Raw genomic sequence first — 21291 nt, 5'->3', positions numbered from 1 at the left:
GAGTAAAAGAGGGCGATGAATGGAAGACGGCCTTCCGCACCAAGTATGGGCTATTTGAATATCAGGTCATGCCCTTCGGACTTTGCAATGCCCCGGCCGCCTTTCAATATTTTATGAACGATGTCCTCAGAGAGCTCATAGATGTGTGTGTTGTTGTTAACATTGACGACATCCTCGTTTATTCTTCATCGGAAACTGAACATCGGAAACACGTGAAAATGGTCCTCGAGAGATTGCGTCAACACAAACTTTTCGCTAAGTTGGAAAAATGTGTTTTCAACGTGACTGAAGTTGAATTCTTGGGATTCATATTATCACCTAGCGGAGTGCGTATGGATTCAAAGAAGGTCGATGCAATTCTCAAATGGCCATCGCCATCCTCCGTAAAAGGTGTTCAAAGCATGTTAGGCTTCGCTAACTTTTACCGCAGGTTTATCCCCGAATTCTCTCGAATAGTCCAGCCCATCACCGCCTTGTTAAAGAAAAACAAACGTTTTGAATGGTCTACCGAGGCGGAACAAGCTTTCCAGAATTTGAAGACTAGATTTATCTTTGCACCGATCTTAAAACATCCTCGCCCAGAACTCCCCTACATCGTTGAAACTGATGCTTCGAGCCTTGCCATGGGGGCAGTTCTATCACAAAAGGACCCAGTAACCAATCAGTTGCATCCCGTGGCATTTTGGTCCCGCAAATTCTCGCCTCCTGAAATCAATTACACTATTACTGATAAGGAACTTCTAGCTATCAAGTCCGCCTTTAAGGCTTGGCGGCATTATCTTCTGGGGGCCCGACACACCGTTACTGTGATTACAGATCACCAATACCTGCAATATTTGAAAACCGCAAAAGCTCAATCCTCTAGGCAACTCCGTTGGGCACTATTCTTTGCCGAGTTTGACTTCATAATTACCTATCGACCTGGTACAAAAAACGGTAAAGCTGATGCCCTTTCTCGGATGGGAGTGGAAGAACATTTGATCAATCCTAAACCTGTACCTATCATTCCCGAACAAAGAATTCTAGGTGTAATCGCCACACAATCCATAGAGGAAGTTAAGGATAAAGCCAGGCTACTGGTAACTCCAGCAGACATACAGAATTGGCATCTGCAGAGAAAGGACTTTACGGTGAAGGACAACCTATTATATTTCCAAGAACGGTTATACCTGCCCAGCACAGATTTACAGAAAAAGGTAATCTCTTGTTATCACGATTCTTTAATGGAAGGACATCCCGGTATGACCAAGACCTCGGAAAAGATCAAGCGCTACTTCTGGTGGCCATCTTGGAAAAAAGATATCAGAGACTTTATAATGTCCTGTGGAGTATGCGCCCAAAACAAGAGTCAAAAGGAAAAACCAGCCGGCCTCTTACGCCCTATTGACATCCCGCCTCGCCCTTGGCATACGCTTTCTATGGACTTCATCACCGATCTACCTCCATGCTCCGGATACAATACGATCCTAGTAATCGTGGACCTATTCTCCAAGATGGCGCATTTCATTCCACTCAAAGGCTTACCAACAGCAGCAACTCTGGCCCGAGAATTTCTCGAAAACATCGTCCGACTGCACGGTTTTCCTTCAGTTCTAATTTCGGATCGAGGTAGTCAATTTATTTCTCATTTTTGGCGAAGTTGCTGTCGGTCGGCTCAAATTGATGTGAGACTTTCGACCAGCCACCACCCTCAAACCGACGGACAAACCGAGAGGACCAATCAAACTCTGGAACAGTATTTGCGCTGCATGCTACAACAAACTGAAAAAACTTGTTAAGATATCCTTTGGATAGCCGAATATGCCTACAATAACTCTGTCCACTCGGGAACTGGGAAGACCCCGTTTTTTCTTTTATACAGTAGTCACCCTCGAACCTCGGAGTTGGATCCACTCCAAGATCTTGGAACACCAGCAGTAGACCACCTGCATTCTACAATCACCCAAGCCTTTATGGAAGCCGTTTCTCACCTTCAAAGGGCTAAAGAACAATACAAGAAAGGAGCAGACCAACATCGGAAGGAAGCCCCCCAATATCAAGTAGGAGATCAAGTCTGGTTATCCACCAAATATCTACCTCTAAAAGGACCACGCACATTCAACCCAAGATACCTTGGTCCCTATTCCATCACTACCATAGTAAATCCAGTAGCGGTCAAGTTGGACTTGCCCCCTCACATGAAGATACATCCGGTCTTCCACGTCTCTCTATTAAAACCCGTGCAACCTCAAACCCGACTAACTACATCTCCAAAACCTATTCTAGTTGATGGAGAACTCGAGTTTGAAGTCAAAAGCATCCTGGATTCCAAGATCTCCAAATCTAAACTATTTTACCTGATTGACTGGAAAGGCTACGGTCCCCAAGAAAGATCCTGGGAACCTGCAGAATATGTCCACGCGCCTCGTCTAATCAAAAGATTTCATCGAACATTTCCTAACAAGCCCAAACCCCCGGAGAAGCCCGGTTTGGGAGGGGCCTTGAGGGGGGGTGCTGTCATGATCTCTGCTTCCAAAAGATCAGGACTTGCCAGACTCCCTTGGAAGCAGACCCATAACCCCGGTTCCGAGTGCCAGCCAGTCCCAATTGGGACCTTTTGGACCCTGTCCTGGCGCCAGTGGCACCAGGCTCATAAAGATGCCCAGTCCCAGCGCTGGAAGCGCCGGGCTCATAATGCTTGGGTGGACTTACCCGCAGCAGACCATGCTGCTTACTTACCTGCCAGTTGAACCCCTGATCCTCTTCTGTTTGGGACTACTTTTCCTGTTGGGTGGGGCAGGAGCCACTCCCTAGGTTCAGAACACTGGAACTCTTCTGGAAAGCAGGAACTCTTTTCTTACCTAGGCGTGGCTGTGGAAGGAGACACCTAAGCACTACAGGAGGCTATTTAAACCACACCCGATGGATGAATCTTGCTTTGCGTTATTCTGCATTCTCTGCAGCAGAACGCTCATCGTGTCTTCTGCTTCTGATCCTGGGCCTAAGGGAACAAAGGCTTACCATCCTGGAATCCAGTCTTCAGCAGCACCTGTAAAGACAAAGAAAGAACAGGTTAGCACTACGGTCTTCAGTGGTAGCGCATCTCTTACCTGGTCCATCGGCTGTCACCAACGCCTCGCGCTGCATTCCGGCATCTGAAAGACAAAGGCTTACCTACTCTTTGCATGCTCCGGAGGTCTTCGCACTGCATTCCGGCATCTGAAAGACAAAAGCTTACCAGCTCTTTGCACGCTCCGGAGGCCTTCGGCGCTGCATCCCGCATCTGAAAGACAAAAGAAGGTGCGTTTAAAGACATTGGGCAACTTTATTACTCACGTGCCATTACTCCTTACCACGCCGAATCCAGTGGGTATTCCAGCACCCTTCAGCTTCTCTAAAGCTCCGAACTTGTACCTGCAAGATAAAAGGGACAGTTAGTGCGCATCGTGAAGCAGGCTACAAGCGCTTACTTACGTGCTTCCAGGCGCTTCTATTCCTCACGCGGGTTCGATCCTCAACTCTCATCAGCCCGCCATCCGCCATCGCCGGAACCCTGCAAAACAAGAGATATCATTACAAAAGACTTTTAAGACATTTGAAGTGCCCAGAACTTACCGTTCGTGCAGTTAACGACGGACAGCAGTCCTTTGAGGTCAAGAGGCCTGCACCCTTATCCAGTGAAGAAACTGGTTACGGCACCCTGCCCCGAGGCAGATGGAGAGCTCGGGGTTCACTTACCTAAGACATCTTACTCTTCGAGTCAGACATACAGTGCACAGAGGTCCAGCCCAAAGAGCCAACCGTGTGTTACACATCACCTTTGAAGATACGGCATTCACCCAGTCAAGACCGGCGCCTCTGCGGGAATCAGGTGAGCGTTACACATACAGTTCAGGGATGACCCTAAGAACATTGCGAGGAACATTGCCGCGCCCAGTAGGACCATTTAGAGAGCTCCATATCGATTACGCGGATATGGGAGAAAGGTGTAATGGTGCAAGATATTTAATTGTGGTGGTATGCCCCTTTTCCAGGTGGGTGAAAGCTGGACCATGCCCCCAACTGGACGCAAATTGTGCTATGAAATATTTGGTGTGGGAGGTGTTCTCAAGGTGGGAAATTTGTGATGTAATAAGATCAGACAATGGCACACATTTTGTGAATGACCTCTTCAAAGAGGTAACATTGCTTCTAAGGGTTAAGCACAAACTGTGTTCTATTTACCATCCAATGGCTAACAAGCTTGTGGAAAAGATCAACGTCCTGCTCAAAAGTAAATTGTCAAAGTTGTGCAACACACTCAATAAAAATTGGGTGTATTGCCTGCCCCTAGCACTGTTCCAACTCAGGACGCAGCCAAGCAAGGACCACCATTTGAGCCCCCACGAAATAGTGACGGGCAGGCGTATTCATATGCCACTCTCCCCAATAAGAAAAGCATCAGATGCGTACAGGGCTGCCACAGTGCTGGGGGAGGAATTCAAGGAATACCTTACGCAGCTGACGTGCGCAGAACATATCATAGAGCGAAAAATTGCACCACCCTTTACTGAGAACACTGCGACAGATACTGCAAAACCAGCCCAAGACAGTCCAGAGGGCCCATTAATGCCAGGTGAAAACGTGTATGTGCGAAGTTTAGTTCTACGGTGGTACTCTCCACGATTTCATTGTTCCTACAAGGTCAGCTATTGCACCCCTACAGCTGTAAAATTAAAAATTGACTGAAATATTGGGTGCATCTCTCAGATGTGAGAAGGGCACTCCCTCAATGTGAGCAAACAAACAATACTGAAATTACCAATGGAATGAAAAAGTAATTACAAAAAAAGAAAAAGTAATTACAAAAACAGCATAAAATGACAACTAATATGAATGTGTTTACATCTTGTCGTCTATACCTCCCCGTCTCTCTCTCTCTCTCTCTCTCTTTTATTTTCTCTCCCTGCCCTCTCTATCAGCGTTAATGAAAACTAAAAGAAATTATGTGTGTACGGAAATAATGTTAATTGCTCATTGTAAATACAATGTAGGGTGAATAGGGAACAGTGATATTAAGAGATGTGCAGCAACAAATAAGAAAATAATAAGGGTGATATGATAAAAAGTAATGAACTAATTAATTAAATGAATTAATAAATGCTTGTCACTTAACCATTTTATATCGCCCCTCCAGGTAACACAATGGCCGAAAGGAGCGCGCTCACAGATAATGGCGTGATGTTAGTTAGCGACAGGGCTGCTAATAGAGCCAATAAGTACTATAATATCAAGTGTGGCCTTAAGTATTCTGCTATATTGTTTTCTGTAATGTTATTCTTTATGGTATTACACTGTACTCTGCATTGTTCAGGATATGAAAGGGGGAGTGGGGCGCAGCTAATACAAGAAGGGTCCGTACTCATATGGACAGGGCTAAAAACAATGTGGAGTGATAATTATTCTGCTATTGATCATACTGCCGATACAAACCTCTCTATGGTGCACTTTAATGACACAACAGCAGCCCCCCTCCTTCCACTTGCTGCTATAAGTCCGAGTAATGATAATGAAACAAACGAGTATGATGGTGACTCCTATTGGGTGAATGAGCCTAACCAAATGAATGTTAATGCACAGACAACCAAGGAACCTACCTCTCAAGAATCAATAGTGCACTTTTATATTGCTGCTACTCACCAATCACCAGACCTGTCAGCTAAGCACACTGTGAATGATGTCAATGACACAGCATGGGCAGGGGTATTCCCTATACACTACCAAAAAGTCAGGAGTTACCGAAAAGGGGGAAGGAGGAGAAGAAAAAGTGGGGGGCGGGCGGAAAAAAAGATATGATATCTACCACGGCTTGGGATTAGACGAAATAGAAGACCCCCGCCACCCTGACCAGTCAAATAAATAGTACTCAGACATGAGTGCCACAGCAAAACGAGCCACGAATGGGAGCTGCTATGTCTGCTCACTCATACCGCACGCATCAGGAACACCCAAAATACTAGTGCCACAGGAGGTACCCTTGTCAGACGCCCAGTGTTTAATTAATCTTGTATTGTGTAGAATTCGGAGCACCTTCCAGGCACACACAGTTACAATAGAGCTGCTGCAGAACGAGAGAACATGCACAACCACGCGCCAAGGAGTAATTTGCATTAAAGAACCATTTTTCGTCATAAAGGGAACAAGATTTGCGGAAAATAAATGGCATGACGAAACGACCGAGTGCAAAGCTGAGGCACTCAGAGGACTCACTGAAGAGAACTTCCAATGGGTAAAAGAAACATGTGCCCCCGTCTGGTCCCAGCACATTGCCAAACTCACGTGGGTCACTGCACTAGAAAAGCCCATCAAGATGCAGAAAGAAATACAACATGAGCTTTGCTTTCACAGAGAAGGGAAGGTGTCAATGGGTGCAAACAAACAGTGCAAAAAACAGCTACAATTCCGGATATGAAGGAAGGTACAGCTGCACTCATGGACATGTATTGGATCTGTGGCAAACAATCATACCTGCACTTCCCGGCATCATGAAAGGGCACTTGCGCCCTAGCCACTCTACATTCAGCTCTGATGGTAATCCCAGAAAGCCATTTCCAAGGAGGTGAAGGGAGATCGGCTGGCATATCGGCAGCAGGGAGATCGGCTGACATATCGGCAGCAGGGCAGTCGGCTGGCACATTGGCAGCGCTCCAAGTAGTGACAACCGAGCTTCCAGCATATGAACTATTGTCGGAAAATGACTTAAAAAACAAACTCTGTCGCATCAAACTATAGCTCCTCGGAGTCATCTGCTCTTCTTGCTGAGACCCCGGCGAAGTATAAACTCTTTAATTCTGCCGAGATATTCTTTGCTTCCCTCCTAACGCCGGGGATTCAGGCTCGAACTAACACCAAGTGGTTACAGATAGTACGGTGGGAGCTGATCCAGCTTGCCAATGACACTGATGAAGGATTGAATGTGATCAAGGTGGAACTGCAATGGATGTGGTGCTTGCCAGAAAATCAGGAGCGCATGTTGTACATTCGTGCCCTCTGAAGATGCAGATAATGGAACCCTCTCCCACGTGATCTCAGCAGTACACAGCCTGGGAGAAAGAATGTCGATTGAAGGAGGAAAAGAACCGAGCACCTGGTTTGACAACATGTTCAGCTGGATACCACCCTGGTTCAACAGTGTGATAAAAATGTTCGTTCCTGCATCGTCTTCATAATGCTATTTCTCTGTGTGTGCCAACTAGATATCCGATGTTGTGCAAAATCTATGCCTAACTCAGCTATGATGATGGTAACGATGGGCCGACAGGCAACAGTAACAACTATCATAGATGCACAAATGCAAACTGGGGAACCTAACCCACCAAAGTATCGCATGACAGCGGTGTACCTCCAGAATGGGGACAGGGTTGACAACTTATATCACACCACCATAAAAGAACCAAGGAAGCTGCAATGGTACAAGGAAGTGTGGGTGGACCTGGATGCGGATGGAGGAATATACATGACATGCACCCCTGATGAATACGCAAGAATAGGGCATAGTCTGAAAAGCGTATGTAGGGCATGGATGCCCATAAAAGGTACACCCGCCTGGGATGAAACAGAAGCAGAAGCTGAGTATTATCGAAGCAAGAATAAAAGAGCTAATAGTTTGTTACTTTAGATGTAACGAAAGGGGGGAATGTGTGGGAGTGAGGGGCCAATAGGCCCCCATCCCTCCTTTCCGTTAGCACAGCTTGGACCATGTGCCTCCAATAGTGGGGAATGCCCCTCACCCTTATGTAATACCAGCATTGGTTGGCATTTGTGTAGATGGGGCTGTTGTGCAGGTCATGTGGCATCCATGTTGTGCCCCCTTGAGTCCATCTTTGTAACTAGGCCTCACTGCGATAATACAAAAAGGCTTCTCTCCCGTCAGCAGCGCCGTGCTCACTTCATCACCCAGCAGGCCCCCAACTAACATCAGACCTCTGTCGCAGTATATTGTCTACCACGACTAACAAACGTCAACCTGCCTCATCCTCTTTACGAATCCAGACCCTTAGCGCAATCAATGTTATCATACTCGTCAAGACCCTTAACCTAATACCCCATATACATCTCAATAAGTAATGATGTAAATACATGAATTAAGTTTATAGGTCTATAATGATTTGATCAAAGGACTTGTAATGAGTATTATTTAGTGCATGTTTTATTAGGTTGTGTTATGTTAGCTTAGTTAGTGGCCACGCAGCTTTGCAGCGACCTGACGCTCACCCCTCCTGGGCGCTGGCAACCGGACCATGTGATGTTCACCCTCCCGCCAACGGAGCAACCAATCCGGTTGAAGCAGTGCCTCCATGGACCTATGCATCTATAATGTCTATCCAATCCTGCACTGATCTAGTACCCTATGTTAGTTGCGTCATCTATGACGATTTTTCACTTTATAATGTCATGTAAATGCAATGGTTGCCAGAGCGCTCTCAGGCAGCAGAGTTCTTTGGATGCCAATTCCATATAAAAATCTTGAACTCTCGCAACCTATCCTCTTAGCCTCATTCCCTGTCTGGGGTGTGTCTCATTTATTCGTATTGCACATGGTAAGACAGGGAGGGCTCTTACATTTGGTGACCCCCACAACGTGATTTGGGACCGCTGCCCCGAGGCCCTTGCCATGTGGCGAGATCCGGGAGGCCCCCCAGCAAAACCATCGCCTCCGCAGTTGAACAGCCTGTGTGCACAATAAGAAGGGTCCAAGGGTTCCCAGTTACTGAATACCCAACTGAAAAAAAGCTGCTCGCTGAGGCGGGCCACGGCTTGGTTGGGGTGCGGATCAGATTGTGGATAGACCATGAACGGTGACTCTCGGACCATCCGACTGAACACATGAGTACCGGTTGCAAAAGTTCCCAAGAGGTAAGGGAGAGGTTAAGGAAAAAGGGAACAGGTAACAGAGTGGGCAAGAAGAAAGTTAGGGTCTGTGTGAATGATACCCGTCTGGGGTGTGTCTGATTTATTCGTATTGCACTTGGTAATAGAGGGAGGGCTCTTACAAAAGTCATAGAGAAATCCAAATACTGCTGTGCAAGGAAGATTTGAAGTGATGCAAACAACTATCAGTGCACCAGTGTTCTGCCTAAAGGGAAATCAGAGTAACCAAGGAAACATAACAGTAAACTAACTAACTAACTCGATCAGCAATTCCCTAGTTAGGGACACACTTTAGGGAACAGATGAAAGATGTATCTGCAGTCATATTACTGTCAAAAACACAACACATTGTCACCAAACCTCCTTCGAAAGAAGCATGTGTGCCAAAATAAAGGTCAGCTTTGCCATTTTCAGGTTCATCTACCCACACAAAACAGTTAAGATGCAGCATCTTGGTCACCACGGTAGGAGCAGGGAGTGATTATGTTTTTTCCTACGTCTACAAGTGTCAAAGTCATTTGAAGGACCAAGAACCACTTCTGGAATGGTCAAGCTTTAACGTTCCTTTTTTTGTATGATTCCTCTGGTGGGGCTCCATGAGGAAACCTGGTCATTGGAATGGTTTGGCAATTCAAACTCTGATTCTGTTGGGGTTTCTTTGCAATTGGAAGGAACAGAAATCCCTTATATTGGCCAGGGAAAAGGTTGCATGTCAGATTTGGAAGTGCAAAGATAGTTTCCCACCATGATATTTTAGTTTTAAAATCACACACATTTCAAGTCTTGAAAGAGTATGCATAGAATGAATGCTTATAAACACGATGTACCTAATCCATGTGAAAACTTAATCAAATTGCTTGTATGGAACCCCAGGGGTCAGACCCATTTTAGCAAACGAAAATAGGAGGCTGAATATCTAACCAAATATATTTCAAATATATTCCAAATATTCGCTTTGCAAGAAACATGGCTTGATGCCAATTTTGTAATGGATGGCAATACTTGCATTTCCTGCATGGCAATAAAGGAGTCTAAAGTTCAACCAAAAGGTGGCCTACTAATTGGTGTAAAAAACAAAGATCAAAGAAAGGATACCAAAAAAAAAGAAATTATAGCAAAAAAAGGGCCGACTCTTGTGGTGGACGAATCTAAATCCAGCTGCCATGAATACGAGGTGGTCAAAGTCATCAAAAGAAGGAGAAAGCAAAAAGACGACCTACCAATCCCTCTGCTATCATGTCCTATAAAGGCTTTCTTCACAAAACAATATAAAAGAAAACTAACCTCAGAACTGGAAGTCTCTGACGCCAAAATGTTGGAAATAGTGCTCGAGCAATTCAAAGGTAGCGACCAGAAAAACACGGAGTCAATTTGGACGCAAAAACACCCTTTGGCCAGAAATCCCGATGGCTCTTACGTAAGTGAGGATAAAGCAAACAACAACCCTAAACCATCGAGCGCACATACGCTATCTCATCCAACGCAGGACAAATCACCGGTGGTAGCACAAGCCAACAACAACAGTTCTCCACCGAAAAGTCCCACAAACGACAAAGCCACAAACTCTGCTACAGGTCACAAATAAAACAGATACGCATGGACCAAACTGCATCTTTCTACAGTCGCACCAAAGACGCCGCCGGTATCGACTATAGTAGCTGAAGACTTTCCACTTTGCCCGTATGTAACCAAGCAAAGACCTTCCAAGAGTACTAAACTTGTCGATCGAGATCACAATATCTCCATAGAACTTGTAAACCAGGACTCTCTGATCACACAAAAAAGGTCTGACAACATTCCTCTCACGCCTAAGAACCGTCGCTTGAGTGACATCGCAGCAGGACTACAGAAGGCGTCCACGAATGATAAACCTGACATGATCACAATCATGTCAGCAATGTCAGTGGTCCTAGCCCCCTTCTGCAAATTATACGAGGCGATAAAAGAAGACATAAAAGATAACACAGCAATCCTGACTAACATGATCTCAAAGATCTCTCATGTAGAGAGCTATATAACGGCAATCGAAGATCAGGAAAACTGTTCAAACCAACTAAGGAACAAAAGAATTGAAGACTTGGAAACAAAGTTGTCCAATATGGAAGGTTGCACCGTTGCCAAACCAATGATTCAGGATGGGATAATAAGGACACAGCCGGTCTGGGAGCGACCGGCGACAAAAAACTCCACATCATGCCCAAACCCAAGGACAGAGAAACTGCAACCAAATGCACCCCTCAATACAATCGCAGATGTGGAAAGATTAGGAGAGGAACAAACCCGTGTCCAGCGATAATACCACAGAACAGCCAGCACTGTATAAGGAAACTCGGGCGGAAGACCAAATCATAATGACTTCTCCACAAACTATAGAAGACTTCATGCTAGACAAAGCACTAATGAACCTGTCCCAACATTCGAACACCTCATGGTGCATAGAGGTGGACAGTCCCTTACGGAGCCAAACGGAAACGCCATTAAAGAGGGGAGAGCCCTCAAAAAAACCATAAGTAATCCATCAAGGTGAAAGCAATAGTGAAAAATGCAAAGAACAGTCAATAATGAAAAAGCCTAATGAAACAAGGCTGGACCCAAGGAGAGCACAAGAAAAACCAAAAACGAAATGGAGAAGCAGGACCGATTGCCAAACCCATCACACAAAAAGAGAGACACGCTTGTTTAAATTGGAGCAACAAGAAGATGGAAGAAACTACCTGATCCTAAATCGCTCAATGATAATTCCCCTCATGAAGGAAACAAAATCTCTAAGGAACATCAGAACAGAAGACATACATCAAGTGGAACCCTACCATAAAGGAAAGTTAGCTAAAGCATAACTACACGTGAAACCCAAAGCAGTGGACAAAATAGACGTCCTTGCTTTCAAAGAAATCGAGCAGATGGGCTTCAAATTAACCAAACTCACAGTACCAGACAAAGAGGAGGAGAGAAACAGACGGGCAACGAGCCGTGAGGAAGAAATAAAACTCATAAATGTGCCAAAGGAAAGACAAAACTTCTCTGTGATCAGGAGTAGGGAAACCTCACCCTGGGGAGAGCCCAATAAAACAGCTAAAGAGGAGCACCTGGTACACAAACAAAGAGCCGCTCCCGGAAAGGCAGAAAAGGGATCAAGAAATAAGAAAGCGGCAGATCCAGAAGAGGAAGACCACTCAAGATACACATGGTCTGGGCTATTCAAGCTTGAACAATTGGACGCACAAAAGGATCGAGCGCCGCTAAACCACCCAAAGATACTACAGATAATGAAAAGATCTAAATGGTTAAGTCATTTAACAATGACCAACCTTAAATTAGTTGAACCATATCACAGTAACGAAAGACCAAAAGCGTACATTCACATCGAAGCAGACTAGGAAAAAGGTAAACCAGAATGCCTACCAAGAACTGAAACAGATGGGCCTCCTGCTAACAGAACTAAAGAACCAAGAAAGGAAAACCGCCGTAACTCACCTAGCCCCATCCATAAGAAAGAAATCTAACGTGAACCCCATTGACCAAACAAAAGATCACAGTCATAGTCGGAACGACCTTTACTCCTGCTCTACAGAGGACTCACCGGCGAACCATGATGAGAACAAAGGCACAGAACTAAACGTAGCAGCACGCAAACCACAAGGTTCGTGGAATTGGCTGCGCTCAACTTTAAACGCAAAAAACAACAAATAGCAACGACTAGGACCACCCCTCTTAAACTCCCACGACGCAACTGACGAAGAAGAATGGCCCACAAACGAGGTCTATAGCCTGGGCTCATCGAATACCCGGGGGCACGCACATCTCACCCAACGGAGCGACGTAAACCTGGGCAGCTTTGATATACTGTGCCTCAAGGAGACATGGCTGATGACCAAACCTACCCTAGACGGCTTCTCCGTACAAATTTCTCCAGCGGTTAAAACAGGCCGAGGACTTGAAGAACCGAAGAAATGGAAGGAAGCATACGAAATGCTGGTGTCGTTGACCACCTGGTGCAGTGAAAACAACAAAAAAGATGGAGAGAGCGCTAAAAAGTTAGCTATCATTAACTGCTACTGGAACTCCCAACGCACGTCAATGGAAATGTTTTGCTCAAACATGGGAAGCACGATCGACCACCTTTACGAGGTGTTCAACGACATTGACATCATCATCTGTGGCGATCTTAACACCAGTTGTAGCGAGCATAATAACTCAACTTTCCTAATTTCAGATCACACTAGGAAACGAGGGAAAGCGTGGCAAGATTTAATAGATGAAAGAGGTATCCAAAACATTGCGACCCTGTTCCCAAACCAAACCAACATTCCGACATGGGAGCGTGGAGAGTCAACCGCTACAATCGACCATATATGTATCTTGTCTGGTCTGATCGATTCCATAACGGGGTTCAGGGTAAAAAAAAAAAACAACAGTGACCATAACTTGATCACATGCTCGTGGAAGGGTTCGAAAAAATCAAAACCGACGAACCCCCTTGAAACAGAAGCCAGCAACAAGAGCTCTCGACTACGGCTCACGGAAAACGATATCAGGAATTTTGGGCTCGCATGGGACAACAAATTGAGATCTAACAAATACGAAAACCGAAAAGAAAGACCGGATTACACCCCCTTCCTGGTGATTTACAAAAAACCACGGGGAAAAGCCCATCAATCCACCCAACCACGCCACGCTTTCAACAGAGAAGTGATTAAACAAAGTAAACTGAGTCACTGCCTGCAAAGGAGATCAAAAAAATCAAACTCTATCACAGATTGGGAGCTTTGGCATTGGGAGCAAAAAAGATACTCAAACTGGCTAAAACAACACAAAGCACTACAATACCAGCTCGATGCCGAGGAGATGATGAAAAGTCTGGCGTCAAAAAAGTCGAGTGCATTTTGATCGCTGCTGAACAAGTCGACCCTCCACCATACCAAGCCTTTGTGTAACGCGGTGACGGAAGAGCAATGGATAACCTACATAACTGCGGAATTTGAAGAAGCCGAAAAACCTACATCGCTCAGGCCAGGAACCTCAAATACAAAGTGGGTAAATGTAACAAACCGGGAAGACATAGGGCCTCATTACACGGAAGGCGGTGATCCAGGCTGCTATTAGCACCCTGGACCATGCCGGTAAATTACCGGCACCGCCTTGGCGGTAAGGGTATTTACCGCCCCATCCCAAGGTCGGTGGGGCGGTAAATCCCCCTTCCGCCATTGCCCTTCCCCATTCCCATTTCTAACCCATAGGGCTCTATGGGAATGGGGAAGGCGCTAATTACGCCACCGCAATTTTGCGGTGCCGTAATTAGCTCCGAGGTCCCTTAGCGGGTTGGTTTTTAACGCCTGCAAAAAGCAGGCGTTAGAGCACCAACCCGCTAAGGGACCTCGTAGTACGGCGGTAAGGGTTAATGGTCACCGTTGCCATTAACGGTGACCGTTAACCCTTACCGCCGTCCGTGTAATGAGGCCCATAGAATCGAAAATCATGAAGTTGAAGTCTTCAAGAGCCCCCGGCCCTGACGGTCTAACTAATGCAATGCTCAAACAATTTCCTACTGAGTGGTCAACGGTGTTAAGCAAAATCTTTGAAGAATGTGAATACACAAACAAAATTCCGGAATCGTGGCTAAAAGCCGTAATAGTTCCAGTCTATAAAAAGGGATGTCGCGAAGATCCGGTGAACTACAGGCCTATCGCCTTTCTAGATGTTATCGGAAAACTATACGCATCTCTCCTGTTGGACAACTTCAGAGCATGGGAAAAAAAGGCTGTATTCAGAGACAAACTGCAAACAGCTTTCCAAAAAAATGGATCCACAGCGGTTAACATAATGATTATCAACATCCTAACTGCCAAGGTAAAGGAAGGATCTCCAAAGATCTATCTAGCCTTCATCGATTTATCGAAGGCCTTCGATAAAATAGACGGAAATCTACTTTGGGCCAAACTTCAAAGCTGGAATTGCCCCCCACCAGTTCTGGAGCCGATAAAAGCAAAGTAAGAGTCAAACTCAGTCAAGAAGGAACGTTGTCGGAAGAATTCAAGATCACACGTGGGGTAAAGCAGGGCTGCCCCCTAGCACCAACTCTCTTCATCTCGTTCATAAGCAACTTTCAACACTCTGAATCTGAAATGAGGTGCTTTACGCCAAAACTAGGCAACACAACCATACCTAGAATGCTGTACGCTGCCGATATTATTTTGATTGACCAGACCAGAATTGGTCTCCAGCGGAAACTTAATAACCTGGCGCAATACATCACCAAAAATCGCCTGGTCATCAACAAAAACAAAACGAAAGTTTTGATTATTGAGAAAACCCAAAACACAAAATCGAAGCACCCAGTCTGGTTCCTGGAGAACGAAAAATTGGAAACAGTGAAATCAATCAGATACCTGGGAGTCGACCTGGACAGCTCAAATACATCCGTAGCTATGCAGCGTACACTATGGGGCAAAGCCAAAATGCTAACATCGCAAACGCGCCTGGTCGACAAAAAAATTGTCAAATTCTCCCTGACTCCCGCAATAAACTTTTACAAGGGGAAAGTCATCCCCACACTAATTTACGGAATGGAAGTTTCACTCTCAATGCCAACTAGCATCTGGACAAAACTAGAAGGTCAAATTTGGAAGTCAGTTCTGTGAGTCCCGAAATCAACCGCAATGGCAGCAATCAGAAGGGAGCTGGGTTTGGTATCACTTGAATCTATGGTAGACCAAGCAGCCATGAACTTTTTCAGAAAATCTATCGAGGAGGAGCCCCTGCCAGCATTCTCTAGTATCAAAGAGGAGATGGATAAAGCCAACTGCGTAGCCCTCGAAAAGTGGAAGGCTAATAGAAGAGCAAAGTTGCAAGAAATAGCATGCTCAGAAAAAGAGCTTAAAGAAAACCCTGACAGAATAGAGGAAAAACTTATCAGGATGGACTGGATACGAACCCTAGAACTCGCAACAAGTAACAAACTCCTTAGTCAACTCCTGCCAACCTTTAACAAAGTAAAATCTCCAATTAAGTACTGCAAAAGTTTCCCGGACAAAAGAAAAAGAAATCTGCTCCTGAAAGCGAGACTAAACCTATTGCCAACCCAAGAAATACTTACGATCAGATCCGCTTCAAACGTGAAAAACTGCCATCTATGCAAAAAGCCAGCAATGAAAGAAACACTAAAGCACCTAATACTTAACTGTGAAAACAACAAACAAAACAGAACAACCTACCTACTACCACTGGCCGAAAATCCATGGATGTTTGAAGAAAATGAGCTATGGAATAGACTGATAGCAGGGGATCCACCAGATGGTCAATAGCTATGGTAAATATAATTGAGGCAACCTTTAAACAGTTGGGAAACAGCTCCCCCTATCCCATTGTGAAACCTAACGAGGCACAGGTGACGGCGACAGCTGGGGAGCCGGGACGGACTTAGCCCTCACAGGTCTTCAAATCTTGACAGCTTCCTCCATATGGGAGGCAAGAAGTTTCAGCAGAACGAAGAAGGAACGTCTGTAAGAAAGTGAAGAAGGCTGGAAACTTTCGATAAAACATTTTTTCAGGTCCACCTGAACAAAATAAATCGAAATATATATAAAAAAAAATAATAATAATATTACTGAATACGATAACAGCTGCTCCCATGACTATCGAATCTACAGAGAAGTCTTGATACAGACAATAGACCACACAGAACGTTTACTTGTGATAAATGTGTATGACCCCCCCCCTGCTAAAAGAAAAACCAAAGTATTATGTTGTTTGTCATGGACATTTGTGGTAAATGGAACTGTAGACATCCCAAGGGCAACATCATGTTGTGCGGAGATTCGAAAGCCTATTGTGATATTGTGAATTAGCTTTTGTAAGCCAGATTTAATGCAGTGTAATGTAATATAAGCTGTTTTAAAGAAGTTCAGTGATAAGCTTAGGTGTTAATATATTGTGTTGATATGTAGACCATGAAATATGATTGTTACTTGCTCTTGCTATGAATCGTGTTGGTTTTTAAAAAAAATTCTTAAATGATCAATTGCAAATGTGGATTTTAGCAATTATGTGATGTATTGAATGTGTCAAAGGTTTACTTTTAAACGGATGAACAATAAAATACAAATAAATATTATCAGAGAATAATGATATGTTAAAAATGACCGTTCTAGAAAATAAGACAGCTGGAGAGATGGGACGAGAAATCTCTCAAAGATAGGCACTGTAGAGAAACATCCAATGTCGGTTGCCTAATTATGCTGCATCACAGTAGTCATGGCTAAACATCAAGAGTATATAGGCAAGCATGCTGCCAGATACCATATTTTGTGAGACTGAACATGCCTGTTCAAAATAAACTAAATCTGGGAACATTTAGTATTTCACAGTGAGTGCCAGCACTAAAAATGATAGTCCTTTCAAAACAAAAAATAAGGCATAATGCATATTAAAATCCCAGTTTCAGAAAATGTAAATGTATGTGTCATACAATGAAAACTATTTCAACCAATTATTGTCAATGTGATCTACCTATATCACAGGTTTTGATGTCAAGAGGTTACAGTTTCCAAAACAGTCTATTCTTCACAAAATCTTGTACTCAAGATAGTCACTGGTAAAGATTGTAGAAATGTCCCTACCTGCCCTTCTTGATGGTGTTACGGCCCAGTAAAGGGTCTAGCACCGGCTCCACTGTCTCTTCAATGTTCTCAATAATTAAGACATCCCCACTGGAGACTGCATTTTCAATGATGTCCAAATAACTATAGTGAACATTTAAATCTTTAGTACAATAAAAATAATTGGTCTCAGTAACAATTATATAGAGGACTGCAAGAAATGTAAACAGTGTTTATGAAAGTTCTGCAAAAAAGTTCCAATCACTAATGAAAACCATCAGATATGTCGCAAAAACATGGAACTTGCCTACGTGCCAGGGTGATATCATTTCTCATTAATTTATGCTCATACTATGCTTGAGAAATGTTTGGTTTGACTTCTGCAGACATTTAGAAACTGTGAGCTCGTTTTATATGCACAATTTGAAGAAAAAGTTAAGAAAAAGTTACCTATTTGTGTATCTTGATTAATATCACATGCACTAGGACAAACCCATGCCAGAGTGCTGCATCATAAGGAATAAGTTACATTTACGTACCTCCAGTTCTTCAGCATTGGTATGTTTCACATATTCACATTCTGTTTGAACATTCCCCTTCATGAGGCTGGGAATCTTCAGTAATATTAAAGCACTTTTACTTACAAAATAAAGAAATCTGCAGTCACGCCAGTGTTCACTCAGTGTGGTTTTGAGTTGTTTACCCTCTAGCCAGTAGGCAGTGTCTCCCATAGTACCAACCCTGGAGGCCATCTTCAGATTCGTATAGAGTGCCAAAATGAGCAACATGTGGGGTAGAGGGACGGTTGGATGTTAATCTATGAAAGTTACCAATGCTGGAGAACAGGATTTACGAGTAAATGCTGGAGAATAGGATTTACAAGTAAGTGTCTTATTCCTTCTCCAGCATTGTATCTTTCAAATAATCACATGCTGGTTCAATAGAATACATAGCAGTACATACACAGACATCACAACATATGATGCAAAATGGGATTTGTGTATATAGCTCACCTTCAGGCAAACAGATGTCAAAGAACCGCCTGTCAAACTCTGTCCTGCATTGCGTCTATGTTGATTCAGTAAAACCTGATGAAGATATGAACGGACCCCCACATATCTGTCCTGCAGATGACTGCAGAGGAACACCGAAATGAATGAAACAGTAGGAGAGATAGCCCGTGTAGAGCACCCTTTAGGCCGACCTGGAAGCGGCCTTTTAACAAGGTGGTGGCAAAAGGAATTGCAGGCAGGGAGTCATCGGCAATTAGAAGATTTAGGGGCTCATTATGATTTCCCCGGTCTGGAAAAAAATGCTGGTAATTGTGGCACCAGCATTTTTTCTGCAACCGGGAAACACAAGCTTGATGGTAGGAGCAGTGATCTCCTGGCAGGCCTTATCTGCCTGGAGTTCAGGCCCCTACCGGCTATGCTGGTGTCACGGTACTACCAGTGCCGGTAATTCTGGCAATCCCATCCCATGGAGTCCTACTGGACTTCCTGGAATGGGAACTTAATGGCATTTCCACCACCCATAATATCTCAGTAATACTGGGCTACTGGGTGTGCAGAGACGGTAGGGGCAGTTTCCTGGTATCCCACCAGAATTACCAGCGGTATATTGGGAAACTTGTAATGAGTCCCTTAGGCAGCCCTTTGCTCAGAGTCGTGGGACTAAACAGTGCAAACAGCTGGGAAGACTTCGGGAATGGCTTGGTACAGGCAACAGAGTACTTAAGCTCTTGCATAACAGCCAGAGCCCGAGGGAACGCTCAGCAGGGATGGGAGGAAAGCAAAAGAAGACTGCAAGTACCAAATGTTGGTCGAGATAAAACAATGAGGTTTGCCCTTAAAATGACTTTGGACTTGTGAAAAACAAGAAAAGGCTGTTTGGAAGGAATAGCCTGGATTTTGTCAACCTCCATGGCTGAGGTGATGGCGACTAAGAAAGACGTTTTCTATGAAAGGAATTTATCACAACATTCAGTTTCAAAGCTGGAGCCAAAGTGCATGCTGGAGGAAAAGCCTGGAAGATGCCCTGAAGAAATTCCTTGATGAGTCGATGACACAACAAAGGTGTACTTGGCGTTTGCATGAAGTGAGATATTGCAGCTCGGTGAAATTTGAGAGAGGTGCGTGACAGACCAGCATGTCCCAAAAGAATAAGTATTCAGAGTTTGATGAGGATGGAAGTTGAGAGCATCCAATTCCTGAACAGAGCAGCACACAGTGAAGCATTTCCATTTAACGTATAGCAGGAGGCCCTGGCAGGTGCATGAGCCTTCGCCACAATGGACCACATTACAATTTTGGTAAATCCACTGAGATAACATGCAATGGATTTACCATAACCCTGCTTGGTCTGGCGGAATTACTGCTGGATTACAAGTGGCGATACAGTGGTGGTAGCCCCCATTTATGAAGTCCATAGGACTCCATGGGGATTTTGGCAGAATTACCACTAACTGTAAATATGCTGAAATTGACGTTTATTGGCAGTAGGTTGGAAGAATTACCTCCCGAATTTTGCTGGTGGTTTTTCACACACGTTACCTCCAAACCCATAGTTCGGGAGTGTGGTAATGTGGCGGTAATGCAGTGGTAACTCTGTTACCACCGTTTTTGGACAAACCCCCAAACTCATAATGAGGCCCAATGTCTCTGCAGTTGTAAGGTATGTCAATATGGCCAAACTCTAGGGATGCAGGAGCCAGACTATCAAGTTGAGAGAGGCAGGTTCACAATGTAGTTCAGCTACCTTGTCCCTGGACAGCGGGTTGAATACGGGAGGAAGCTTGATGGGTGGAACTATGGAAATCATCAGTAGTTCTGATAGCAAAACTTGTTCTGGCCAAGCTGGGGCCACAAGGATCAGTCTGCACTGCTGTTGTTTGGCATAGATTAGAACTCTCAGAATGAACGAGAATCGGGCAAAGGTGTACAGGAACTTCTCTGCTCATGGAATGTGATGACGTCCTCTAGGCTGGCCGACTGTGATAAGATGCTTGAGAAAACAAAGGCATTTTGAGTTGTCCTTCGTTGCCAAGAGTTGCGGAATCCCAGACATCTGAAACAGGTGTAGGAATTCCCACTAATGGCAAGAGTGAAGTTCCCTGCTCAGGGAATTGGCCACAGAGATGTGGATACCTGGCAGATGGAAAAGGCACAGGAACATCCCATGCAAGAGGGATTATTCTTCGGCAGACAGGAGAGGAGATCTGGTGCCACCTTGTTTCTGACTATAGAACATTGTGGTTGTGTTGTCTGTGAACCCCCACACACCACTTTCTTTTGTACATAAGGCAGGAAGGAGTTAAATGCCAAAAATACCACCTTTGGTTCCATGACATTGGTGTGTAGGGACCTTTCCTTTACTGACCAGAGGCCTCTGACATGAATATTTTTGGTGTGAGCAACTCAACCTTCTATGGTTCCATCTGGTGTTACTGACACTTGGTGAGGGAGGATGACGAATGGAGCTCCTTCAGTAAGGTTGGCGATGACCAACCAACAGTGTAGGGAGTCAAAAATTGGTTGCTTGAGGAATATTTTGTTGTCCCAATGGCTGCAGATTTGTTGCCAGTGGACATCAAAGAATTCCTGGATCAGTTGTTTGCAAAGCCAATAGTGCTGCATTAGTGGAATGCTAGAGGGCGTCATTCTAACGAGGTACTCCAGTGTACGAACTGAGGCGACTCATCACTGTGATAGATACGGGATAGCAGTGGAGGAGACAGTGTGCACACGTGCTTCCAGAAACAGCATTCTATTATTCCTGTGGCTGATTCACACCCTGACACAGCCCTTTC

The 21291-nt window shown here is 44.6% G+C and overlaps 1 protein-coding gene across 1 annotated transcript in view; it reads right to left on the bottom strand.

The window, feature by feature from the left end:
- The window catches only part of DNAH17 (dynein axonemal heavy chain 17), an 8024690-nt gene that overhangs the window by 1297056 nt on the left and 6706343 nt on the right, over nt 1-21291 (bottom strand). The window contains exon 64 of the mRNA XM_069655242.1: nt 17505-17627. Coding sequence (XP_069511343.1) covers nt 17505-17627 — 123 coding nt within the window. The remainder of the gene's footprint in view (nt 1-17504; nt 17628-21291) is intronic.

The sequence above is a fragment of the Ambystoma mexicanum genome, chromosome 3q, assembly GCF_040938575.1.
Source record: "Ambystoma mexicanum isolate Mex_15411 chromosome 3q, UKY_AmexF1_1, whole genome shotgun sequence".
NCBI lineage: Eukaryota > Metazoa > Chordata > Amphibia > Caudata > Ambystomatidae > Ambystoma > Ambystoma mexicanum.
Note: the sequence above shows the minus strand (reverse complement) of the source record. Positions and strands in the feature narration are given on the sequence as shown.